Raw genomic sequence first — 27903 nt, 5'->3', positions numbered from 1 at the left:
TTCTGGGTTCATTTTCTGTCTCAGAAGTGGAATTGGTATGTGTCTCCAGGATAATGTGCATGCACAAGGGATATAGAGTTCTGATTTCTTCCTGCTTCCTTTCCTTTCTTAGCCCTAATTTGAAGAGGGCTGTAGGAAGGAGAATTGAATGATTCCAGGTCCTAGCGCAGAACCTCAGCCTGAGTAGGATTTAGCATCCTTCTTTTTGCCATATCATCTCTCTTCTCAGTGGAGAAGTTTCTTTTAATAATTATTACACATTCTGCTACATGTTTAAATATTTGTTGAATAGGAGTGGGTAGGAGGAATACTTGGGCATAAATAATACTGATAATAGCCATTTTAAGGGTTTGATACAAATCACATTTAATCTCACAAGAGTCCAGGGAGGTGGGTTATCTGCCCATTTAAAAAGGAGGATATTGAGACTCAGCGTAATTTTCCTAGCTGAGGTCACCCAACTACTACGAACCTGAGTTGGGAATTGAACCAAGCTATTTGCAGTCCCCAACCTCATTTTGATTTGTTTGCTGTCTAGTCTGGAAGGAATAGTTTGTAAAAGACCAAGAAAGCTATGTAAATGATTGTGTTTTCAGTAAGCTTTCTCAAGCATCTTCAGCTTTTTATTGTATTTTATTTCAAGTAATAGCAAGTTGATACTTTACTGAAATAATGGTTGAATAATGAATAATGAAACGCTGTAGATAATTAAGAGACTATATAAAGCATAAAGAAAACACTGAATTCTTAATAATCCCAGAGACAATTACGCTATGAAAAGGCGATGTTAATACATTGTCTGCTGGAGAAAATACAGAATTGCGCAGTAGAGCGCTCTAGGTTTGGAACGTTTCGGCTCCAGGGAGGCGGGGTTACGAAATTCGTTCCGAGCGGGGATGCTGTGAAAATACAATCCACAAGCTCAGTATAGCAACCAGCCCTTTCGAAGGCTAGGACGTGCCTGGAAATTCTGGTTAGTGTAGTACGGGAATACCGTCGTTGAATAACTTCCGCTCCAGGCGGTGGTTGTGTCCGTGCTCCTGTCGGGAATTCTGGGAAGCGTAGTCCGGGAGGTCTCCGTAGGCAGAGTCACTTCCGGCTCAGGTACGCGAGGCCGCGGCCTTGGTTCCTCTCGGAAAGGTGAGCCCTCCGTTTGCCGGTCCCCTCTCTCCGCGTCCACAGTGACCTTTCTTCGCTTTGTTGTGGGCCAGCAGCGACCTGGCCCTCGGCCTGCTGGAAGGAACCGCCTGCGGCGCCGCGGGGATGGTGCTCTCTTTGAATAAGCCTCCTGGAGCGCGGAACTGTCAGTGCATCCCCCCGTTTAGGGGCCCCGGCCAGGGCCCTGTGTCGCTGGGTTTGGTTTGTCTCCTGGGTTCTGTACTTTCCCAGCCCATTTCCTGACCACCAGCCCGTGATGACGCTTCCTAACAGTATATTCCACGAGAACCTCAACGTCTCTGCCTGTTTCCTCTTCTTTAAAGTTGGCATTAGTGTCTCCGTGTGCTCAGTCGTGTCCAGCTCTTTGCGACCCCATGAACTACAGCCCGGCAGGCCCCCCTGTCCATGGAGCTCTCCAGGTGAGAAGCTGGAGTGGGTTGCCGTGCCGTCCTCCAGGGGATCTTCCCGACCCGGGATCTAACCCGCGTCTCTTGCGTCTCCTGCCTTGGCAGGCGGATTCTTGACCACTGAGCCATATGGGAAGCCGCAGTGTCAACCTAATAGGGTAGTTTGAGAGTTAAATGAGAATGCATAGGAAAAGACTTAGAACAGAGGCTACCCTGTGGTTAAAAATCACAAGGTCTCTTGTTACTAGTATTTTTTTTAATTTTCCGAGAAGTGCTTGGTTCCCTAAAGGCTTCTGTGAACCCGGGTTGGGGTCAGAGCTCTTGCTGTAGGGTTCCTGGCCCTTCTCAGATCCCTGAAGGAGTCAGGGCTGTACCCGGATTCCTAATGATTTTTAAATTTAAATTTTTGGAGAGGGTCACTTCTGACCGTAGTCTGGTATGCGCACTGAGATTTATACGGGAATGTTGATGGAGTTCTGATTTCTCTCAGCTTCCTTTCTGCCTCACGCCTCGACTTCTTGAAAAAGGCTGCAGTGAGAGGGGAATGACCCTTTGGCCCCAGACAGCAGAGCCTCACCTGAGTGGGACTTAGCATCCTTCTTCCTCTTATGTCATCTCTTCACAAGGGAGAAGACATTCATATCACTCATGGACAGATTCTTCTGCTACAAAGATGCCCTGATATTTCTTAAATAAATACTAAAAAGGGATGGGGGAGTGCTTGGTAATAGTTAATAATTACAGCCTGTACTTGCATGCTCAGTCATGTCTGACGGTTTGCGACCCCAAAGCCTGTAGCCCGCCAGTCTGCTCTGTCCATGGAATTTTTCAGGCAAGAATATTGGAGTGGGTTGCCATTTCCTCCTCCAGGGGATCTTCCAGACCCAAGGATCGAAACCCCGTCTCTTGTGTCTTCTGCATTGGCAGGGGGATTCTTTACCACTGAGCCACCTGGGAAGCTAATAATGACAGTATTGAAACATTATTCTCAGAGCTTTATATGAATGAATGTACTTAATCCTTACAAGAGGGGATACTGTTATTCTCAAGTTAAAGATGAGGAAACAGACACGGAGAATATTAAGTAATTTAGTTAATTAGGCTGTGCCAGGTCTTAGTTGTGGCATGTGGGATTTAGGTCCCTGATCAGGGATTGAATCCTTGCCCCTGTGTTGGAAGCATGGAGTCTTAGCCCCAGACTACCTGGAAGTCCTGAGCATGAGCTGTTTATTCTAGGCCACACAGGAAGAGGCTTAGTTGGGATTAGAATGTAGGTAGTTGCAAGACCCTGATGCTGGGAAAGATTGAGGGCTGGAGGAGAAGGGGGCAACAGAGTATGAGATGGTTGGATGGCATCATCGACTCAACAGACATGAGTTTGAGCAAATCCCAGGAGATAATGAAGGACAGGGAAGTCCGGGATGCTGTAGCCTATGGGGTCGCAAAGAGTCGGACATGACTGAGCAACTGAACAGCAGCAAGTTTCAATATGATGCTCTGGTTCTTAATATGTTTAGTGTCACACTGAGAAGGCATGTTTGGATTTTTGTAGGGGGCCATGAAAGTTTTGAGTTTTTCATGATACTTTTTCAGTCATCTGCAGTTTATTTGTGTTTTATTTGAAATAATATTATAGCTCATATTTTGATTATAAAATAATGCTTGCATATTATAGAGAATTAAGAAAATACATGGAGTATAAGGATGTAGTACAGGACATAGAGATAACAATAGTAATATTTTAATATTTTCCTGTTCTGTAGATTTATTTTTGGATTTTTACTTAAGTTTTATAAAATAGGTATGACAGATTTTATTTCCCTGTTAAATTTTTACAATGGAAATTTACAAGCAGAGCCTAATGTAATAAGAATAAAATAATGAACCCCTAGAGAACCATCACCCATATTCAACCCTTGTTATCATTTGTCAGTCTTGTATCAATACATTCTCCCACCCAATTTTTTTTGTTGTTGTTGTTCAGTATTTTAAAGCAAGTCTCCAGCACTGAGTCAGTACAATAGTGATCGATTTATGATTATAACTGCCAAAAATTGATTACGACACATTGTTTATATGCAAGACCAAGAAAGGGAGATGTTAGCAGCTACTTTGAGGTTTTTATTTTTGCAGCTTGGGAAATGACATTCTTCTGAGAAAGCGAGGGGACATAAGAGCATTGCACTTTGGAGAGTGATGGTGATGACATTTGTCTTCTGCTGTAGAGTTTGACTTACCTATGTCTTAGGGCTCTTTGTTTCTTCTTCTTTTTTTTAATATTTATTTATTTGGCTGCATTGGGTCTTAGTTGTGGCACTCAGGATCTTCATTGCAGCACACGGGATCTTTGTTGTGGGGCTGGGGTTCTCTCTAGCTGGGGCACATGGGCCACAGAATGGACAGGCTCAGTAGTTGCCCCACAGCGTGTGGGACCTTAGCCTTCCCACCAGAGATCAAATCCGGGTCCCATGCATTGGAAACGCAGAGTCTTAACCATTGGACCACTCTTTGTACACTGAAAATTCTTCTTTTCCTGAGACCATGGGATATTTTTCTCTGTGTGCCCAGTACACGGGACAAGATTGGCAAAGATTTGGAGTTAGAGTAGCCACTCAACAGACTGTCAGCACCAAGGATTTACAGTGCAATATTCCTGAAATTGGAATTAGGTGATGAAACAGAAAAGAAATAATCCATGGGGATACTGCTTAATCGCCTTTAATATTGGCAAGTTAGAGTCCACCATTTATTTCAGATTATTGAAATGTTTCTGAACAATTCTTTTCATGATATAAAACAAGCAAAATGATGATAGCAAACATTTATAGATTGTGTTTTATGACTAGGTAGTGTTTCAGTGACTTACAGATATTACCTTATGTCTCTACAGTTACCCTCATGTTACAGATGAGAGGCAGGTTTTTTAAAAACAGTCATCATACAGTTGACTATTTTTCCCTTTCAGGGGTACAATTCTGTTAATTTTGCCACAGGTATAGATTTGTATAATCACCCCCATCATCAACTACAGAACAGTGCCATCACCCCCCCAACAAAAAAAACCTGTTTTTCCTTTATAATCACCCCTCGCTGTGTCTATAAGCACTGGAAACCACTATAACCCTGTAGTTTCATCTTTTTGAGAATGCCACTTAAATGAACTTGTACCATGTGTAACCCTTTAAGGTTGGTATCTTTCACTCAGATAATGCCTTTTTTTTTTAATGGAAAATTTTATTTGTGCCAGATTGAGGGTTAAAACCCGGGAACAGCATCTCAGAGAGTTCTGAGAACCATTCCCAGCATAATGCCTTTTACATTCATCCAAGTTGTTGTGTGTATCAGTACTTTGTTTTTGTTGCTGGTTAATATTACGTTTATGATTATACTAGTTTATTCACCCATTGAAGAAAATTTGGAATGTTTTTGCGCTGTGCTTAGTCGATCAGTCATGTCTGATTCTTTGTGACCCTGCCAGGCCTCTCTGTCCATGGGGATTCTCCAGGCAAGAATACTGCAGAGGGTTGCCATGCCCTTCTCCAGGGAATCTTCCCAACCCAGGGATCAAACCCAGGTCTGCCGCATTGCAGGCAGATTCTTTACTGTCTGAGCCACCAGGGAAGCCCAAGAATACTGGTCTGGGTAGCCTGTCCCTTCTCCAGGGGAACTTCTGACCCAGGAATTGAACCGAGGTCACCTGCATTGTAGGCAGATTTTTTACCAGCTGAGCAACCCAGCTTTTGGTAGTTAGGAATAAGCTGTTATAAACCCTTGTGTACAAGGTTTCGTTTTGTTTTGTTTGCTTATTTCTCTAGAATTTATAACCAGGAATGGGATTGGTGGGTCATATAGAAAATGTATGTGTAACTTTGTAAGAAGCAGCCAAACTGTTCTCAGGATATCTGCTGTTTTACATTCCCATTAATGATGTATGGCAGTTCCAGGTTCTTCACATCCTTGTTGGCATTCTCTGTTGGTTTTTTAAAAACCTTTATTATGATAGACCTGTGTTGTTATTTTATTGTGACTAATTTACATTTCCCTAATGCCTACTAATGTACAGCAGATACATCTTTTCTTCAACTTATTTATCTTCTTCACTTTATATGTTTTTCTAAGTTTTAAATTGAGTAACTGAGTTGTATTTTCGTTACTATTGATGTTTGAGAGTTATTCATGTATTCTAAATATAAGTTCTTTGTCAGATGTCATTTGCAAATAGTTTTTCTCAGATTGGCTTGTCTTTTCATCCTCCGAACAATGTATTTTACAGAGCAAAATTTTAATTTTGATGAAGTCTGATTTAGCAGTGTTTTATGAGTTGTGCTTTTCACATCTAAGAACTCTGCCTAACTCGAAGTCAGGAAGAGTTTCTCTTATGTTTTCTTCTAGAGGTCATGATATGTACTCTTTCATTCCTAATATTGGTAACTTTTTTTTAATCTCTGTTTTATTCTTTGCCGTTCTTGCTAGAGTTTTTGTCACAGTAAGAAAAAAAACACGCATATTTTTGGTTTCATTGACTTGGCTATTACACATCTGTTTTCAGTTTCATTGATTTCTGCACTTACCTTTATTTTTTCCTTTCTTTTACTTGACTTGGGTTTATTTTGCTTCTCTTCTCTAGTATCTTAAGTGTAACCTAGAAGTTTTCTTTTAAGAAATTGAGCACATCCCAAACAGGGTAAACTCAAAACTAAAGACAAAGAAACCACAAAGCATTACCCAGAGAAAAAGAATGCATTATGTTTATGTTCTAGTTATCATATAAAAAATTCTTACAGACAAATCAGAACAAACTTTTTGGCTAACCCAATATATACTTTGAAAACCCTGTCAGTGTTATAATTTTTGCTTCCAATGGCAAAATATATTTTATTTTTTTATTTTTTATTTTTTTGCAAAATATATTTTAAAGGACTCAAGAGATAAGTCATCTATCATGTTTTCTCAGATATTTACTGTTCTGTGACTCCTTCCTGATGATACAATTTTTTTTCCCTTGTTGCCTTTGAAAGTTTTCCTTTACCAGTCCTTTTAAGGCAAGTCAGTTCACTATGAATTCTGAGTTATCTGAGAACATTTTCACGAGACTTCATCCCTAAATATTTTTCTAAACTGTTGTCTTTAGTATACAACTTTGCTTTGACAGTTCTTTTCTTTCCCTCCTTTAAAAGTATTGTGCTATTTCCTTCTGGCCTCGTGATTTCTAATGAAAAATCTGGAACCGTTTGAATCACTGTACCCCTGTAAGCAATGCATTGTTCTTCTCTGGCGTCTTTCAAGCACCATTATTACCTGGGAGCTCTATACAGAGGCAAGTCCTAGGATCCAGTTTCATACCAATTTAGTTAGAATTTGGTAGGTAGGGGTGGGACCAAGGTGCTTCCTTTTAATAGGAACCCCAGGTGATCTTTATTTAAAGTTGGATAAGTGCTTGCTGAAAGCTTCATTCAGTTTTTAACGTTTATTGTTTAACCTACATACAGTAGAATTACTTTTAGTGTAAATCCTGTGAGTTTTGGCCATCGCATCACACTAAAAGATTGTGCAGGAATGAAGATATTCTTTGTTTTAACTTTCGACAGCAGTGGAAATTGATAAAGTCACTTGGCACTACTTGTCACTCAAAGTTAGTTGTCACTGAAATGAGTTTACTTTCATACACATTTCATATTGCAGTCAGTTTTGCTGGGATGCTGAAGCCACCAGCTTTTTAGGAATATTCAAAAGGTGATGTATACCTACTGATAATTACTACCTAAAATAAATATACTTAGAAACAAATGGGCTAATGTGTGGCTTTTGTATATTTCATGGTGACAATGAGGATGACACTAATAATAGCTGATCTTTATTGGGTGCTTATTATGAACTTCACTGGATTTCTAACGCTATGATGCATTAACTCATGTATTCTTCATGATAAACCTATTTTTATTTCCATTAAAAAAATATATTTTGGGCCACGTTGTGCTGCCCGTGGCATCTTAGTTCCTCAGCAAGGGATTGAACCAGCACCCTGGACAGTGAAAGCGGGGATTCCTAACCACTGGACTGCTACAGAATCCTTCCTGTTTTTATTTACATTTTACAGATGAAGAAACAGAGGCATCGAGGGGTTAATTAACTTGCAAAACTTTGCTTTGCTACATACATGCTCAGTCCTGTTTGACTCTTTGCAACCCTTATGGACTGTAGCCCACCAGGCTCCTCTGTCTACGGGATTCTCCAGGCAAGAATACTGGAGTGGGTTGCCATGCCCTCCTCCAGGGGATTTTCCCAGCCCAAGGACTGACACCCCTCCCACCCTGCCTCATCACCTACTTGGACAAAGCATTGCTTTTATTAGACTGGCAAACTGGTTTTAGGAATTAATAAGACTGCAGTCAGTTACTTGTTAAAAGGTATCCTGGAGCAGCTGAGTGTTAAAAGCTAAGAGTACTAGGACTTCCCTGGCAGTCCAGTGTTACGTCTTCCCCTTCCAATGCAGGGAGTGCAGGTTCAATCCCTGGTGGAGGAACTGACATCCCACATGCCTCCTAGGCCAAGAAAACACAAAACGGAAGCAGTATTGTAACAAACTCAATAAAGACTTAAAAAAATAAAAAACCCAAGAGGGTGGAGGATGCAGGTGGGCAAACTACTGCCCATGGCTTATTTTTGTAAAGCTCCTCTCCCTCCCCAGCTGAGAATGGTTTTTACATTGAAAGGTTGTAAAAGGAACCTTATTCCACGGAGACAATCTGTGGCCACAAAGCCTGTGACTAGCCCCTCCCCGTTCTTTTGAGTTCTTTTTCTGCCCCAGATGACTTGGAAGTTGCTTGGGAATAGTAAAGAAGATAAATAACAGTAAATGACGGTTGAGAATGGTAAATAACCTTGAGGAAGAACCCAAGAAGTCAAACTCATGGTTTCCAGATCCTCCCATGGGTCAAGCACAGAGCCAGTGCTTCACATAGATCCATTATCATCACCGGCTTCTATAATCTTTATCATATCCACGTGGGAAGAGGGGTGTACCACTGGAATCTCCTCCGGCTTCAGGAGGAACATTCCCCAGCCATTAAACTTCTCAGAAGGGTGATCTCAAAGCCTAAATGAACATTATTGGGTTGGTGAAAAAGTTCTTTTGGGTTCTTCCCTAATATAGTATAGAAAACCCGAATGAGCCTTTTGGTCACCCGCAATAGTATCAGGGCAACAAATTATTAAGTGAAAAGCCATAATCTCTGCTGCCCAGATTTTCTTACAACCACCATTTGTAAGGACTGTTTTATATTGCAAAATAGTACGTTCTTCTCTGAAGCTACCAGATATTAATATAAAACACTGGTATAGTTACAACAGTTTTTCACTACTCACCCATGTATCCTCACAGCAATCTTACAGTATTTGTACTATTACGATCCTAGTGTTGCAGCTTGCAGAAGTAAGCCTAGAGAGGTTAATTAATTTAACCATGGTTTAAAAACCTATAGCAAATCTTTAACAATGCCAATATAGAGCAATTCCCAGGTGGTGCAGAGGTAAAGAATCTGCCTGCTAATGCAGGAGATGCAAGAGATGTGGGTTTGATCTCTGGGTTGGGAAGATGCCCTGGAGAAGGAAATGGCAACCCATTCAGCATTCTTGCCTGGAAAATTCCACGGACAGAGGAGCCTGGTGGGCTACAGTCCACTGGGTTACCAGGAGTCAGACATGACTTAGCACACAGAAGGAATATAGAGCAAATGTGCAGCAAATCTATAGCAATTAGAGGTTTTAAAAGCTAATTGTCCCCAGAGGTACTTTTAACAAGCACCTCTCCTCTCCCACTTAACTCTGTCTCCTTTCCCATGTTCCCCAGGTTCACAGTGCATATCTGGGGAGGCTCGAGCTGTGTGAGGGCTGCAGGGTGTGGTGGTGCAGACTGCCCCTCACTTGTGGGCATCCTGCTGGGTCAGCCTAGGGATGGTTACACCCCAGCCCACACCCTGCCTGTGATGGTGTATGTGGCTGCATCTGCCCAGGAGAAGGGACACCTTTTTCTGATTTGCACAGAGATGCGTTTCCCCCTCTCTCATGGCTTCCTTCTTGTTTTGTGTCTCTTCAGGTCTCTGCCTTTCCCCAGGAAAAGGACAAGAAGATGATGAAGTTCCAGGTGAGTTGGATTTTGTATTTCTGTCACTTAACAGGTAATTTCATTTCTTAGTGGATACCTTATTTTTCTCCCTTGCCAGAGTAAAGAATGACAGCAGACATTTAATACCATTCGTGTGTCATGCTCTCTTGGTTCACTTTTTTTTTAATTTCCTTTCTCAGTTTTTATATATTGCCATTTTGTTCCACAACTAATAGTGTAAAAGAGAATAGAAATTTTTTAAGTGGGAAGGCCCACATATTATTACCCTGCCTACATCACCTTTTTTTATGTTTATTTTTCATGTGTATTCATAACTAGACTTGCAATAATAGATACAGTTTTGAATTGTCTTTTTTTCACTTAAGATTATAGCACTCAATTTTTGTCATCTAATATTATTTCAAAGAACTATTATACACTCTCCTCCTTTTTAGAAAAGTATTCTTCATCTACAACCTTTAACATCTTGATGATTCTCTCAGTTTTACACAACAGAATCATTTCCCCTATATTTAATCTTAAAAATTAAGTAAAAATAAATTTATATAAAATTTATTTATTTATTAATTTAAAAATTTTAGACATACTGTAAGTCATAAAGACACTGTACAGCAGAAACTATCACTTGTAAAGCAACTATACTTCAAAAAAAGGACACAGGCACTTTCCATCTGTAACTCTATTCACTGCTTTGATAGGGACTGAATCATCTTCACCGTCAACATGAAAATAAGAGGTTCATGTAAGTTCAGGTCCTGTTCAGGTTTCTACAGTAGGCACGCGTCTGGTCAATTCCAAAGTCTTTCTGGACCAAGAGTATCAAGCATTCTGTTGGGGTGGAAAGAAACACAGAACAAAAACAAAAAACCAAACCAAACCAGAGTTCTCATTCAGAGACCAAGACTTGAAGTTGTGATGTTTGAAGCTCCAGCTGAAACAAATGCAGTGTTGAGCAGGCCTTCATATAGAAATTTTAAATTTCCCTATAGCAAAAAAATTAAAAGACATAACAAGGTAGGAAGAAAAGTCTTTATATCATATGTGGAAGAAAAGGCCTTACTGTCCCCGGGTGAATGAATATTATTACAAAACAAGAAACAGAGATGACCAGCAAACATATGAAAAGAGAGTAATCTTCATTACTTATCAATTTTGTGAAAGTTTTTTGAGATAACTAGTTTTGGCTTCCCAAATTGACTTCTGAGATTATCAAAGTTTTTTGGTTTTTGCTTTTAAGTATTCATGTCCATTGTTGGCCAGGGTATGGAGGCTTAGGAATTTATACTTTCTTGGAAGCAGAATAAACTAAGAAAAATCTTTTTGGAGGAAACACCTGCCATTATGGTCTCAAAACTTTAAAGTTTGTTATTCTTCAACATTACCTTTTCTACTTTTTGTAGTTTATCTTCAGGAGATAACCAGCAGAGTTCTATGGACTAAGGTCTATATGGAAACAATCTTGCAACATTGTTAATAATATATACTCTAAAACTAAGTAAGCATGCATTATTTGTATCAGTTCACTATATTCTCAACCACTAGTTCCTTGAATTACTGTGTAGCCCTGAAGTGGAATGTCAGCAATGATAATGGTAATTATCACAATAATAGTTAGCATTTATTAGATACTTGGGCTCCCCAGGTGACTCTAGTGGTAAGGAACCCATCTGCCTGCTAATGTAGGAGATGTAAAGAGACACGGTTTCGATCCCTGGCTTGGGAAGATCTGGAGGTCATGGCAACCCACTCCAGTATTCTCGCCTGGAGAATTCCACAGACAGAAAAGCCTAGTGGGCTACAGTCCATAGTGTCACAAAGAGTCAGACACAACTGAAGCGACTTAGCATGCACACACTGGGCACATACTATGTACCAGGCACTGTTCCCAAGTGTTTTACCTATAGTCTCTCATTTTATTATCTCCAGTACCCTATGGTACAGTTACCAGCCTGCAAATGAAGAGAGGATGAGGGACCCACAGCAGAGTGAGGCCGCAGAGCTGTGTCCATAAATGCTGCACATCTGGATGGGGGCACAGAGCAGGGGCTCCATGCTTGAATAGGAAGGGTGACTCATGCCCTATAAGTCTGGCACATCAAATAAGCGGTATATGTGTATAAAAAGAGGGAAAACAGACTCCTTCGCACACTGTTGGAACTAAAGCTTTTCTAGCAGCCCACGCAATGCAGCGGAGCTCCAGGGACTTACCACAGGGGTACTAACAAAGGGCAGCCGTTTAAAGTGCAAGGATTCCTTTTCCTGCAGCCTTTTTGGTGGATGGAATCAGCCGTGTGAAAGGCAAACAGAAGGCAGCTGCTGAAATGTGACTCGGTCCTTGGGAATCCGGAACCACCTCCCGTCCTTGACACTTTTTCGGGGCTACCCCTCTTCCATAAACATTGTGTGTGTGTGTGTGGTGTTATAGGAGCCAGTGTCCTTCAAGGACGTGGCCGTGGTCTTCACCGAGGAGGAGCTGGGGCTGCTGGACTCGGCTCAGAGGAAGCTGTACCAGGAAGTGATGCTGGAGAACTTCCGGAACCTGCTCTCAGTGGGTGAGCACAGCGCCTTGGGGACTCAGTATCAGCCTCCTGGGAGACTTTGTGGGCAGTCATTTGAAGTTCTGGAACTCCTAAAATCGTCCTCTCAGCTTAGGTAGCTACAAGTCTTAGTATTCCCAGAGACAGAGACAGTGTGTTCCTGTCGAGGAAAAAAATATGTCCCTTGAACTATTAATATGAATGGGGAGCTTGTGGTCCTGCCCCATGAAATCAAGCTGCTGCAGCTTTTCGGATTTTCATGGTGCCAGTAACTGTAGCTGTGGTTTTTCAGAGGTATTTTGGTTTTTCTGCTTTAGTGACATATCTGTCTTCAAACATACAAAAAATTTGCAAAAGTATAGAACAAGAATACCCCTATCGCTTTTACCTATGGCTCAGTGGTAAAGTATCCGCCTATAATGCAGGAGACACAGGTGGTTAAGTTCGATCCCTGAGTCGGGAAGATCCCCTGGAGGAGGAAATGGCAACCGACTCCTGTAATCTTGCCTGAAAAACCCCATGGACAGAGGAGCCTGGCAGGCTACAGTCCATGGATCACAAAGAGTCAGACATGACTGAGCGCAACACACACACCTAGAGTAATATTTCACTCCATTTACTTTATCATTTATGTGAATGCTCTTTTCTTTCTCATATGCATAATTTTTCTCAACCATTTGAGGGTAATTTACACATGACATGGCCCTAATATCCCTAAATGCTTCTGTGTGCAGGCCAAGTTCAGGAATCCCCAGGACTACACTCTGACACCAGTGGCAAGCTGGGGGGTGCCCAGAGCCTCAAATAATTTGCTAGAGGACTCTGAGGACTCACTAAAAGCTGTTATACTCAAGGCTACACTGTTATATGGAAAGCTTACAGAATAGGCCTTGGATGCTAGGAATTGTCCTTGCCACTGTGGTATCTTTGTTTCCTGGTCTCAGGGCTTAGAGCTAGGATTAGGGGTGTGTCTGGATGTGTACACCTATATTCATATACCTACACATACATGCATATATATAAATATCTATACATATGAATATTTATTCAGTTTCATTCAGAGTAAGAGAGGTGCTAATTCAAATTACACTGAAACGCCATTTTTCATTCATGAGGTTTGCAAAAATTCAAAAACTTTTTTTTTTGGCTGTCTCATGAAGGTTATGGGATCTTCATTCCCCAACCAGGGATTGAACCCAGGCCCCAAGCACCAAGTCTTAACCACTGGACTGCTAGGGAAGTCCCCCAGAATTCAGAAACTTAACAGTGTTTTTGGGGGGGCAAAGTTGTGGGGAATAAAGCACGTTCATGTTTTGACAGTGGGAATGCAACACGATACCACCCCTATGGAGAAGAATTTGACAGTGCCTAACAGAACTACGGATTTACCTGTTCTCAGCAACTCACTTGTAGGAATTTTCCCTGAAGATAACCAAGTACAAAAGAGCATTAATAGTATACCTGTTTGTGTAAGGGGAAAAAATGGAAAATAAGTAAATATATGTAAGCAACACAAGGATTAATCAGAAAATCATGAATTTAGTTTTTTGTCAATGGTGAGTTGTGGTAGTGTGGAAGGGATGTTTGAGAGAGTCACTCTTGTCTGAATAATACCTTTTTGTCTAGTTTGGACTTTTGAAAATATGTTAGGGGACTTCCCTGGTGGTCCAGTGGTTAAGACTCCACCTTCCAATGGAAAAGGTGCAGGTTCAATCCCTGGTTGGGGAATTAAGATCCCACATGCCTTGCAGCCAAAAAAACAAAACATAAAACAGAAGCAATACTGCAACAAATTCAAAAAAGACTTTTAAAAAATGACCCCTAGCAAAAAAGTCTTTTAAGAAAATATTTAGTTCAACACATTCTAAAAAATAAATAAGAATGTGGAGGGATGGTCATTGAAAAGAAAAATGAATTGTGATTGAAAGGAATACCTTAACCACAGTGAACAGAGAAAGGATTCATGGAAGTAGCTAAGGAATACAGTCTATAACTCTATATACCTTTAGTTTTAGGTCTAGTGGGAGGAGGATGCGAGAATGAATTGCAATCCTCAACACTTCTTAGTAGATTTGTTTACTGCAGTGAACGGAATAAGCAACTCCGAGACTATTTTATATGTACTGCAGGTGCCAAGGCAATTCACTGGAGAAAGTATTGTTTCAACAGATGGTCCTGAAACACTTAAGACTTCCGTATGCATATATTTGCATGCCTCACACCTACAAAATGAAAGATTAACTCAAAGTGGATGAAGGGCCTAATGTAAAATGTAGAAGTGTGAAACTTGTAGATGGAAACACAGGAGAAAATTTTCATGACATTAGGTTAGGCAAAGATTTCTTAGATATGACACCAAAAACATGAGTTAGAAGATAAAAAGCCCCTGAAAACAAAAAAATGATTCAGGAGGGGAAAAAACCAAAAAACCACAAGTTAGACTTAGTCAAAATTGAATACTTTCGCTCTTCTCTCCTTTTTTACAGGAAATCAGCCCTTCAAACCAGAGCTTATATTCCAGCTGGAGAGAGAAGAGCTTTTGATGATGGAGACCCAGAGAGGTGGGTGTTCAGGTGAAAACCATCCCGCAGTCACCCAGCAGCCAGAGGACCCCTCCCAGGACACGACTCAGCAGGTGTCAGGCCCTGAGGTGTCGGTACCCTCACTGCTCTAGCTTCTCCTATTCTAGCTCATTCCTTCTGTCCCAGCTGCACTGGCCCAGTTGCTGCCCATCAGACCTGTCTCAGTGGTGCTTCTGCTTCAGGTTACTTGGCTTGCTTTGCTCTGTGCCTTGAATGAGTGAGTCGGTTATACATGCATGGTCTTCACTGTCTTCAGTGCTCCCTGAGGCAGCTAACAGGTGTAGAGTAAACCATGTGATAGAGAGATGCTCCAGAGTCTCATTTGTCATCAGATGAACGCCTGTCCTGATTCTGTTTAGGTGTCCTTTAGTATTCATGGATAGGTACTCATTATTCCTAAAAGGTTAAGAATAGCCAGGCAACTAAAAGAAATATCAGAAATGATCAATGCTGAAGGATAATCTGCCCTCGCATGCAGCCATTTCAGATGAGACACTCTTGCATTAACTTCCTCATTCAAATGCCCAGTTCTTTATCTTCTCATTCTGTTCTTACTTCTTACCCTCCCATCCTCTGATATGTAGCAGTCTCTTGACCTAGCTACAGTTTCTTTTTTTTTTTTTTAATTTTATTCAATTTATTTAAATTAAAAAAATCAGTTCACCTATTTCTCCCATCCCCAAACTGCAGCCTCTCGCCACCAACCATCTGTTTTCTGTTATCTGTGAGCTTGGTTGGTGTGTTTGTATGTTGGGGAGTGGTTTTAGATTCCACATATAATAGAGATCAAGCAGGATTTGTCTTTAAATACCTCCAAGGTCTACCTGTATTGTTGCAAATGGCAAGGTTTCATTTTTATTTATGGTTGAATTTTCTTTATGCATTTATCCATCAGTGGACACTAAGATTGTTCCCTTATCTTGACTGTTGTAAATAATTCTGCAGTGTACATGTACAGTGTACATTTGTTGTTGTTTAGTCATGTCTGATTCTTTGCAGCCCTATGGGCTGTATTTTTTTAAGTTAGTGTTTTCTTTTTCTTCAGATAAATACCTGGAAGTAGAATTGCTGAATCATATGATAATTCTATTTTTAATTTTTTGAGGAACCTCCATAACAACTTACATAGTGGCTGCACTGACTTATATTCCCACCGGCAGTGTACAAGGCTTCCCAAAACCCTTTTCTCTACATCCTTGCCAGCATTTGTCATCTCTTGTCTTAGAGCCACGGTCCATAGGGTTGCAAAGAGTCAGACAGGACTGAAGCGACTGAGTACACACGCACATATTTTTGATAATAGCCATTTTAACAGATGGGAGTTGATAGCTCATTGTAATTTTGATTTGTATTTCAAATCAAATGGTGATTAATGTTGTTGAGCATCTTTTTATGAACCTGTTGGCCATCTGTGTGTCTTCTTTGGGAAAATGACTATTCAGGTCTTCTGCCCACTTTTTTTTAATTGAATAGTTTGTTTTTTGCTATTGAATTGTATGAGTTCTCTATATAGTTTGGATATTAAGCCCTTATCAAATATATGATTTACAAATATTTTCTCCCATTCAGTAAGTTTGCCTTTTCATTTTGCTGTTGGTTTCCTTTGCTGTGCAGAAGCTTCTTAGTTTGATGTAGTCCCACTTGTTTATTTTTGCTTTTGTTGCTTTTGATCATATGATTTTTATCCTTCATTTTGTTAATATTGGGTGTCACGTGTAGTGATTTGAAGATGTTGAACCCATCCTCGCATCCCTAGAATGAGTCCCATGTGATTGTCTTGTATAATCTTTTAATGTGCTGTTGAATTCAGAATATTTTGTTGAGGATTTTTGCATCATGTCCACTGGGGGTACTGGCCTAAAATTTTCTTTTTGAAGTAGAACTTCCAAGCTGGACATTTATGTGAGTCCAAACATTTTAGTAATGTTTCTTGAGTCCTCAGACTCTGATGTCAAAAGCCACGGTCACAGTTGTGCAGCTGGGAATGCTCCTGGTTGGGAATGAGAGTCAACTGAAAATTTCAAAACAAATTACTTCACTTCTATGATTTTTCTGTTCTTGTCTCAGTTCAGGTTCAAGGTCATACAGGCAACATACTCTTTAGAGAAAGTGTCAGCAAACTTTTTCTCTGAAGGTCCAGATGGTAAATATTTTAGGTTTTGCTGACCATATTTGATCTCTGTCAGAGAGACCAAATGTTTTTTCTTACACCAGTTTAAAAAATATAAAATCTATTCTTGTTCCTAGACTATACAAAAACAGAGCTAGGGCCATAGTGTGCTAGTCCCCCTGCCTGATAGTATCAGTAGGAATGTAATGTCATATTTTGAAGTGCCTTTTTATTTAGTATTTCCATATATTAACATGTTTATACCTTATATTCATGCAAAATTTTGAAAATATATATTCTTATTTTTAAAGTACTAATTTTTCACCTTCATGGTGAAAATCCCTCCCAATCTGAGATTATAACTCCTTTTTTTTTTTTTTTTTTAAATCATTGCAAAAAAAAAAATCATTGCTACATAATCCAACATGTGGCTATAACATGCAGCATTTAGCTATATATATATACATATACTCTCTTTTTTGGACTGTACTGGGTCTTAGTTGCAGCATGTGGGATCTAGTTCCCTCACAAGGATGGAACCCAGGCCCCCTGCATTGGAAGCGTGGAGTCGTAGCCACTGGACCACCAGGGAACTCCATTTCATCTTTAGGTGACAGAATGTTAGTGTAATAACTGTAAGCCTTGCTTTTGAGAAAGCAAAGACATCACTAAGCATTCTTGGTTTTGAGTACTGAGATGAGTACTCGTGGACGTGCGGTAGGCCCTGCAGCCAACGCATTGCCCCAGAGCCTGCTGCCACACAGTCGTCAGGGTCACCCTTTATTTTTTTCCTTTTTTTAGAAGTTGGGGATAGGGTGGGGCTAAGAGTAAGATTTTGTGTGAAAAAACTACACCATTCCAAAGGTTATTTTCAAAATTAAAAAGACACAGTCCACAAGACTCTCGTGACCTTTGCTTTTCTCTCTGGCAAGTGATAGCTGAGTGTAACCCTGCCTCTCATACAGCCTTTCAGCTGTGCAATAAAATTGCCATCACCAGCTTCTTTACCTTACCATGTGTAAGGTAACTTACACATGCATGCCCTTTCAGTTCTGTGACTGAATGACTCAAGCTGTGATCTGTTCATCATATGCTCATTGAGCAGCCACTGTTCACCAGGAGTGCAGTAGGCAGTGAGGGTGAGACAGTGCGCACAGCAAAGTGCTCTTCCCTGTGTGCAGTACACCCCAGTGTTTAGAGACAGGAACGCACAAGCAGCTAAGGAAGAGTTATTGCATTTGAAGGTAATATTCACATTATGAGAAAAAATTCCCCTTTACTGTCTTTTTCCCCTCACTTTGGATACTGAAAGAGAATTAATGTTTTGCCAAGTATTAGGAGAGTGTGTGTTATTGTTTCAGCCCTGTTGGACCACTTGTTCTCTGGAAATAGGTATACTTCTCACTAGGATGTGAATGATATGCTGCCTGCTGATAACCTGAGCTTTAGTAACTAACAGACAAGCCACTTCCACCCAAACATGCCCATCTTCAACTCTTCCAGTGCCTCAGATTCCTTAAACATTAAAGTGCTTTTCCAGCAAAATGACAAAGTCAGTGTTCATTGAGTTTTGCTTCTTAAGTTGCCTGAAAGGACCGTGAAAATTGCCTGTGCAATTCTTTTTTGAATTAGATTTATTTACTTTTAATTGAAGGATCCTTGCTTTACAGTGTTGTGTTGGTTTCTGCCAAACATAAACATGAATCAGCCATAGGTGTACCTATGTCCCTTCCCTCTTGACCCTCCCTCCCACCTCCCTTCCCATCCCACCCCTCTAGGTTGTTACAGAGCCCTGGTTTGAGTTTCTTGAGTCGTAGAGCAAATTCCCATCTTGCCTGTACAATTCTGTCACAGTGTTTCACATTTCACCTGCCCCATGGCCCTTGCTAATCGCAAAATATATTTTAAAAGGAGTTAAAACTGATTATGGCTTACAGTGACATAGGAGAACTTATTATTCTCATGAAAATGAACTCATTAGAGTTAGGCCATACAAGACCTCAAGAATTGATTAAAGGTCTCTGTTTACCTTCATCCGCATAGCATTTAACACATGATCTTCTTAAAAACAAACAAACAAAAAAACCCATTACCATGCCCAAGTGCCAGAGAAAAACGATAAATTACTATCAGGGCAAAATACATTTGTCCACTTGAAACTAAATTCTTTCCAGTTTGAGACTACCCCCTTCTGTTTTTTCCTTGGAATCTCCAGGCAGCCCATGATAATGTGTGCATGGTTTAACTAGGCCTTTTGACCTTCCATCAAAAACCATCTTTGATGTCCAGGTTGCATTGCATAGCCCTGATTTTGAGGCATATGCGTAGCTCAAATTCTGTGGATCCTACTTCTATTCCTGGTGAAGCCAAAGGTAAAGGATATTCTAAGTATTGTCAGAGGTAGTAACAAACTTTCCTCCAGTTTATTGAAGTTTCATGTCATGATCTAAGTGCAGAATCTTGAAATCTCTGAATAAAAGCATTCATTGCGCACATGTCTAAAATCTCCTTATTCTTATAGGAACCAAGAGTCCACATAATATGGAAAGTATTCAAGAAGTGGGATTAAGCTGCTTTTCCCCCAAAGAGTTTTCCACCTGGCAGTCCTGGCAACAAGGTGCAGGCAAGTTAACTGGGTGTCAAGATTCCATGAGAAACTTCCAAGAGAATATTTCTCCATTGCAAAAACGAGGTGATTCCCCCTGCCAGGTTTGGGCAGGAATACCAATTAAGATTTCTGAAGATGAGAACTATGTCTTGACTCACACAGGAGACGGTTCCAATGACATAAAAAGTCAAGAATTTCCCTCTTGGCGAGCCCACCATTCTTGGAGGAAAATGTACCTTACAGAGTCACGTAATTATCAGTGTCAATGTCAGCAAGTTTCCATGGAAAATGGTTTCTGTAAATCTGACAGCATCAGTTGGATCTCACATCACAGTGACATTCTGGGTGTACACAGAACAGAAAAAAACTCTAGCTGCCATGACTGTGGAGAAGATGTCATGAAGGTTTCATTGCTTAATCATATTCAAACAGGGCAAAAGCCCTATCCTGGTAATGAGTACAGAAAAGCCTTCAGCGATGAGTCCAGCTCTGAAGTTCATCAGCAATTAGACTTAGAAGGAAAGCCCCGTACATACAGTCCGTGTGAAAAGGACTGTAGTTACAGGTCAGTTCTTCATGTTCATCAGAGTGTTTGTAGAGGAGATCATTGTGTTTTTGAGAATTTACATCTGCAGTCGCATCAGAAAGGACACGCAAAAGAGAAGCCGTTTAAATGTGAATACAGTGAGAGCATCAATCAGTGCTCCTTTCTTAACACATATGAACTTATACCCAGAGGAGAGACATCTGATAGATGCAGCATGTATGAGAAAGGCTTCAGTCATAGCTTAGACCTTAGTAGTATTGTTAGGATCTACATCGAGGAGGAATCCCATGAATCTGAGAAGAATGGGAATGTCTTTAATGAGAATTCTTGTCTTCAAGCCCATCAGAAAATCCACACTGAAGAGAAACGATACACAGATGTTGAGTGTGAGAAGGGTTTCATTTGTAACTCAGATCTGAACATTCAGCACAGAGTTCACATGGAAGAGATTCCCTATAATTCTGAGGCCAATGGCTTCAGTCTGGGCTCACATTTTCAAGACCTTCAGGCAGTCCACACTAGAGAACAACCCTGTAAACATTACACATGTGGTAACAGCTTCAGCCAAAGTTCGTATCTTCAAGGCCATCAGAAAATTCACATTGGAGAAAAAACTTTCAAAGCATGTGGGAATGGCTTCAACTGGAATTCAAAACTTAAAGATCACCAGAGAGTCCATGCTGGCGAGAAGCTGTACAAATGCAGTGCATGTGGTAAAGGCTTCAGTCATAGATCCGTTCTAAATGTTCACCAGAGAGTCCACACAGGAGAGAAGCCTTATAAGTGTGAGGCATGTGACAAGGGTTTCAGTCGGAGTTCATACCTTCAAGCCCATCAGAGAGTCCACACGGGAGAAAAACCATACAAATGTGAGGCCTGTGGGAAGGGCTTCAGTCGTAATTCATACCTTCAAGGGCATCAGAGAGTCCACACTGGCGAGAAACCATATAAGTGCGAGGAGTGTGGGAAGGGCTTCAGTCGGAGTTCACACCTTCAAGGCCACCAAAGGGTCCACACGGGAGAAAAACCATTCAAGTGTGAGGAGTGTGGGAAGGGCTTCAGTTGGAGCTTTAATCTTCAAATTCATCAGAGGGTTCACACAGGAGAGAAACCCTATAAATGTGGAGAATGTGAGAAGGGCTTCAGCAAGGCCTCAACTCTTCTGGCCCATCAGAGAGTCCACACAGGAGAGAAACCCTACCAGTGTGATGAGTGTGGTAAGAGCTTCAGTCAGAGGTCTTACCTTCAGAGCCATCAGAGCGTCCACACCGGAGAGAGACCATACATCTGTGAGGTTTGTGGGAAGGGCTTCAGTCAGAGAGCATATCTTCAAGGCCACCAGAGAGTCCACACCAGAGTGAAGCCGTATAAATGTGAGATGTGTGGGAAGGGCTTTAGTCAGAGCTCACGTCTTGAAGCACATCGGAGGGTCCACACTGGAGGGAAACCCTACAAATGTGCAGTGTGCACGAAGGGTTTCAGTGAGAGTTCCCGCCTTCAAGCCCATCAGAGGGTCCACACAGAAGGGAGGCCCTATAAATGTGAACAGTGTGGCAAGGGCTTCAGTGGGTTTTCAAGTCTTCAAGCCCATCACAGAGTCCACACTGGGGAAAAACCATACAAATGTGAAGCGTGTGGAAAGGGCTTCAGTCAGAGATCAAACCTCCAGGCTCATCAGAGAGTCCACACAGGAGAGAAACCCTACAAATGTGACGCGTGCGGTAAGGGTTTCCGTTGGAGTTCAGGGCTCCTAATTCATCAAAGAGTCCACAGTGGTGATAAATTCTATACAAGTGAAGAATATAGTAAGGGTTACCCTTCATCAGAGAATCCGTACAGAAGCGAAGTTCTGTAATGTGGTATTCCATTTTGTTCTGAAGTCCTCAAACAAGAGCTGAAATTTTCCACTCACTTGAGTTCTCGTTGTAGAAAAAGAATTTCTTTCATGAAAATGTAATGTTTCTGCTCAACATCAACATTCACAGTAGTCAGGAGACCACACAGCAGAGACTTATCTAATGAGCGGGGTTCCATATGAGATTTCATGGGAACTTGAATATCAGTCACTGCAAGTGACTTTAATCAGCTCTTGTACTAGGGCTTAGAAAAGACATGAGTATGGTCAGGATTTTAATGAAAGTATTAATACAATGATGAGCATGCCTAAATTCATGTCCACTGGAAAGTAAGCTTATTAAGAGAAGGGGTTTCATACATTGCTGAGTCTCCAACTCAGTGAAGGTGCTCAGTACTTTGTTGCTAAATGACTAAAAGTATGTAAATGTGTCATGTTTGAAATTTTTATTGAGCTGATTTTCCCCAGAAAATAATTTAAAATGTATTTGGAGGAGGAATCCTGCAACTCACCTTAATGTAAGCAAATAAGTAAACATAAACATTATTTGAAATGTAGAACATGGGCAGTGTCGCAATCTTAAATGACATGAATTTGGTTTAACCCCCCTGGGATTGGTCGTCCCCATTTGTCCCTCATCAGCAGGGATGGGCTGACTTTCTTAGCATTTGGCCTCTTTCTCTACAGTGTACTGTCTGGTTAAGTTTAGCTCCGTGTGTATGTGTGTACGTGTGTATACCTATGTGCACTTTAAAAGGACAATACAAACTGATAAAACAGTGTTTCTGGTTAACTTGGCAAAAATGGAATGCTGCATTTTACATAACTGAATTTTTACTCCTGCGCTGTGTGTTAAGACAGTTTTACTATAATATTTGAAAAGTGTCGGAAATGGTTACTAACAGTAAACACTTTCTTAATAAATGTTGGAATTACAATATTTGGTTTTCTAGCTTCCATATTTCCATTAAAATCCTTTTGATCTGAATGGTTTCTATATAGTCTTTGTCCAATTCAGGCCGGTTTAGCAGGATCTGTGACAAGTTTGGAGGACTTTAATTTTGTCAAATTTTATATCAGCATACTTTTCCCACTCATACAAAGAAAGGGAAAAAAATTGAAGTATGGTTGGTTTACAGTGTTGTGTTAATTACTACTGTACAGCAAAGTAAATCAATTAAAAATTTCTTTTAAAAAATTCTTTTCCATTGTGGTTTATCATAGGATATTGAATATAGTTCTCTGTGCTATCCAGTAGGACCTTGTTGCTTATCCATTTTATGTGTAAAAGCTTATATCTGCTAACCCAACCTCCTACTCCATCCCTCCCCCAACCCCTTGGCAACCACCAGTCTGTTCTCTGTGCCCATGATTCTGTTTCTGTTTCATAGATATGTTCATTTGTGTCATATTTTAGATTCCACATGTAAGTGATATCATACGGTATTCATTTCATTTAGTGTGAAAATAATTTCTAGTTGCATCCGTGTTGTTGCAAATGGCATTATTCCATTCTTTTCTATGGCTGAGTAATATTCCACTGTATGTATGTGTCACGTCTTCTTTATTCATTCATCTGTCGATGGACATTTAGGCTGTTTTCCATTTCTTGTTTGTTGTGAATAGCGCTGCTATGAACATAGGAGTGCATGTATCTCTTTGAATTATGGTTTTGTCCAGATGTCTGGCCAGGAGTGGGATTGGTGGATCATATGGTAATTTTATTTTTAGTAAGGAAAGGAAAAATATTGAATTTTTCTAGACATTTTTTCAAATGTATTATTAGGATAAGATTTCCTTTTATTTGCTAATCTATATCTTCAAGAACAATACTTTTATTGGAGGAAGTGAAAAATACAAATTTGTCACAGTCGTACAATATGTATCAAAATGTAAAGTGTACATTTTTGTTGTTCAGTTGCTAAGTCATGTCCAACTCTCTGCGACCCCATAGACTGCAGCACGCCAGCCGCCTCTTTCCTCCACTGTCTCCCAAGTTTGTTCAGATTCATGTGCATTGAGTTGGTGATGCTAACTATCTCATCCTCTGCTGTCCTCTTCTGCCTTTGCCTTCAGTTTTTCCCAGCATTAGGATCTTTTCCAATGAGTTGACTCTTCACATTAGGTGGCATTTCTAATACTCTTCACAAAGTATTGGAGCTTCAGCAACAGTCCTTCCAATGAATATTCAGGGTTGATTTCCTTTAGGATTGACTGGTTTGATTTCCTTGCAGTCCAAAGTACTCTCAAGAGTCTTCTTCAGCTCTGCAGTTTGAAAGCATCAATTCTTCAATGCAGAGCCTTGTTTGGCAACACACTCCAGTATTCTTGCCTGGGAAATTCCATGATCAGAGGAGCCTGGTGGGTATAGTGTGTGGGGCTGCAAAGAGTCTGACATGACTGAGCATGTGTGCTCACACACAAACAGCCTTCTTTATGTTCCAGCTATCACATCTGTACATGACTGTTGGGAAAACCATAACTTTGACTAGATGGACCTTTGTCAGCAAAATGATGTCTCTGCTTTTTAATATGCTTTCTAGGTTTATCATAGCTTTCCTTCCGAGGAGCAAGTATCTTAATTTCCTGGCTGCAGTCACCATCTGCAGTGATTTTGGAGCCCCCAAAATAAAGTCTCTCACTGTTTCCATTGCTTCCCCACCTATTTGCCATAAAGTGATGGGACCAGATGCCATGATCTTAGTTTTTTAATGTTGAATTTCAAGTCAGCTCTTTTACTCTCCTCTTTCACCCCCATCAAGAGATTCTTGAAGAGTTCCTCTTCACTTTCTGCCATTAGAGTGGTATCATCTACATATCTGAGGTTGCTGATACTTCTCCTGGCAATCTTTGTTCCAGCTTGTGATTCATCCAGCCTGGCATTTTGCATTATGTACTCTGCATATAAGTTAAATAAGCAGGGTGACAGTATATAGTCTATCGTCCTCCTTTCCCAATTCTGAACCAGTCAGTGTACATGCCTATCTGGAAATCATAGAATAATAGTTTATGATAAAGTGATTTTAAACAGGCTATATACATAAGGGTAATTATTAAAACTGCAAATTAATAAAGAAATTTCTTAGTGTTCCTATAATATGGTGCTATAGGAAGTATAGGACCAATATAAAATGACAGAGAAAGCTCATGCATATTGTTTAGTAAAAAATGCAGATTGTACCTTCATAATATCCAGTTACCTTTGGTCTTTATACATATATGTTCAAATACATGCTTAATAGATAATCTGTGAAAGATAACTCACTATCATGTATACAGTGGTTTTCTGCAGCAAGTAGAATTTTAGCTTAGTCTTTTTTGTACTTTTTTAAATTCACAGTTAGCATTTTACCAAAGCAATAAAGTACTGAGACATTGTCCCTTATAATTAAGAACTCGTAATGTGATTCCTTATTTCTTTAGATGGCATTACAGCCAAAATTAAAGAATAAAACTCCTAAAGGTAATGTTCAGAGGTCTCTAGAGGATACAGATAGATTAGGTGTCAGCAGCTTTAGCTTCCTATAAAATTTCTTCAAAGCCCATGCAGCCTTAAACAACCTGGTACAATTCGGACATAGTATAAATTGATGTTCCATAGTTTTTCTGTCAGATATCAACCTGTTAGGTGAATGGGGTGACCAAGGCACAGGCTTAACCTGGCTTCCAAGGTGCGAGTTCAAGCTTCACAGTATCATCAGAAATTCAGGGCTTTTAATGTGTTTCTTTAGTACTGTCACTTCCAAGGGAAGATCATGAGAGCTCATGGTGGTTTTTTCACTCAGGGTGCTTTTAGTTGTAGGTTAACAAACTGTAACCTACAGAATTTCATTAACCTACAGAGTTGCTTAAACCAAAAATGTTTCTCAGTTCATTTAAGTGAAAAGATACTGGTAAGGTAAGACTTGAGTCTGGGTCACTCAAAAGGGCTTTATGTTGCTCTCCTTTAATTCTCTTTCCTCTGAACTTCAGTTTCCTCACAAAGAGGCAGTATCACCTGCTTTTTTTGTTCACAGCTCAGAGAAGAGAGTTTGTCTCATTATTAGTGTTATGTGGTCCTAGCTCCCCAAAACGTATAAAGTCTCTGATCACTCCAGTCCCCACTCAAGAGTAACACTAAGCCAACTAAATAAAGAACATCCCTGGTCCCCATAAACAGGCTAGTTTTCTCCTAGTGACAAGCCAATAGCCAGCTATGTAAGGAAAAGGAGAATGTGGATGGAGAATTCTGTGGCACAGGTGCACGGAGATAGCCAGAAGCTGAAGGTGGACAAGGACCATTGAGGAAAATCCCCCAGCACCCACCCTAAAGCAAAGTAATGTTAGAAAAATTTGAAGCAGTGTATGGAAGATAACTATTATAAAAACAGAATCCAATTTCAACTTAATTCTCAATGGGACTGATTCAACATTCTACTCTAACATCCCAGCAGAACAGGTATGCCCAGTTCCAGCAAAAATACTATTTACTTAAGTCTCTACTGTTTGATACATGGTTCGGCTCAGTTCAGTTCAGTCGCTCAGTCGTGTCCGACTCTTGGCGACCCCATGAATCGCAGCACGCCAGGCCTCCCTGTCCACCACCAACTCCCGGAGTTTACTCAAACTCATGTCCATCAAGTCAGTGATGCCATCCAGCCATCTCATCTTCTGTCGTGCCCTTCTCCTCCTGCCCCCAATCCCTCCCAGCATCAGGATCTTTTCCAATGAGTCAACTCTTCTGGCATTCAATCAAGAATTACAAGATTTAAAAGAAAGAGCATACGACCCTCTGCTAAGAGACAGCAGATCAATCAGAACCTCACTTAGAGATGACCATATTTTAGAAATACCAGATAAAGAATTTTATATATTTCTGGTTGATGTGTTAAATGTTTTCATGAAAGGGGCAAACAATGTACCTGAACAGATGGGGGGATTTCAGCAGAAATTAATAAATAATCAAATGGGAAATGCTAGTAAAGAAGTGTTATAACAAAGGATGATTCTGAAGAACATGTAAGTGGCTATAAACAGCTGAGAAAAATGTCAGGGAACTTGAACAAAGGCCAATCAAAATCATCCAAACTCAAACCAAAAAAATGTGAAGAAAATAGAATAAAGTACCAAAGAACTGTGGGAAAACTTTTTTTGTGGTTTAATTTATGTGTAATTGGAAACCCAGGGGGAAAGGAGGGAGAGAATGAGAAGAAAAATATTTTAAGAGATAGTGGTTGAGAATTTTTTCTTAAATAATCAAAGACTTTACCCAATCCAAGAACTCAACAATACACAAGAAGAATTTAAAAACAAACCCCTAAAAGTAGGTGCATTATTGCCAGTGTTCATATTGAAAATGAACAATGCAGAGGAAATATTGACAGAAAAAACCACGAAGCATACAAAGAATAGAAATGAGGAAAAGAGGAGACTTCTCACCCAAAACCATGCAAGCCCAAAGAAAGGGCAGTAACATCTTTAACATTCTGAAACAAAATGCTATGAATCAAATATTCCAAGTCTGATTTAAAAAATTCTTCCAGAGAAGTATACCAAATAAAGACATTTTCATATAGAATATACTGCTAGCAGACCTACACTACAAGAAGTAAAAAAGGAATTTTCTGTAGGCTGGAAGAATACCATACCAGAATTAGACTTGGTTCTACCAGAAGAAATAATGAAGTTTGAAAAAGACTTAAAAAGGAAGTAAATACAATTTTTCCTATTTCTAAATACGAGAAAATGTGATTCACTAAGACAAAAATAGCAAGATTTTGTGAATTTATAGTATAAAAGTAAAATGTATTGTAACAATACCACAAGACAGGACAGAGAGAAGTTGGAAGTAGCTGTTGTACACTATGAATTTGCATAATATTATTAGAAGATAGGCTGAAAATTATACATGCATATTATAAGCCCTAAAGCAACCATTAAAATTTATTTATTTATTTTCTTTATTTTTATTAGTTGGAGGCTAGTTACAATGTTG

General features: G+C 40.1%; 1 protein-coding gene across 6 annotated transcripts; it reads left to right on the top strand.

The window, feature by feature from the left end:
* The first annotated feature begins 1085 nt into the window (after nt 1–1085).
* Nucleotides 1086–23127, top strand: ZNF112 (zinc finger protein 112). Of its 6 annotated transcripts, none has more exons than XM_065926255.1 (6): nt 1086–1140; nt 1482–1577; nt 9661–9708; nt 12116–12242; nt 14714–14788; nt 19441–23127. In XM_065926255.1, the coding sequence occupies exons 2-6, from the start codon at nt 1533–1535 to the stop codon at nt 21927–21929; spliced, it is 2784 nt and encodes a 927-aa protein (XP_065782327.1). In that variant the 5' UTR covers nt 1086–1140; nt 1482–1532; the 3' UTR covers nt 21930–23127. The 6 variants fall into 6 exon arrangements, with proteins under 6 accessions (XP_065782327.1, XP_065782325.1, XP_065782328.1 ...); XM_065926253.1 differs by having other exon boundaries at nt 14714–14800; XM_065926256.1 differs by lacking the exon at nt 1482–1577 and having other exon boundaries at nt 1104–1140; nt 14714–14800.
* The last annotated feature ends 4776 nt before the right edge of the window (nt 23128–27903 follow it).

The sequence above is a fragment of the Muntiacus reevesi genome, chromosome 2 (genome assembly GCF_963930625.1).
Source record: "Muntiacus reevesi chromosome 2, mMunRee1.1, whole genome shotgun sequence".
NCBI classification, from domain to species: domain Eukaryota; kingdom Metazoa; phylum Chordata; class Mammalia; order Artiodactyla; family Cervidae; genus Muntiacus; species Muntiacus reevesi.
This window is presented reverse-complemented; position numbering and strand designations above follow the sequence as displayed.

Excerpts from the sequence above, each read along its gene's own strand:
- ZNF112 (XM_065926253.1), top strand. The coding sequence starts at position 1,533 with ATGAACTACAGCCCGGCAGGCCCCCCTGTCCATGGAGCTCTCCAG. Across the intron at positions 1,578-9,660 it reads CTGTCCATGGAGCTCTCCAG|GTCTCTGCCTTTCCCCAGGA; the intron begins GTGAGAAGCTGG and ends GTGTCTCTTCAG. Across the intron at positions 12,243-14,713 it reads CCGGAACCTGCTCTCAGTGG|GAAATCAGCCCTTCAAACCA; the intron begins GTGAGCACAGCG and ends CCTTTTTTACAG.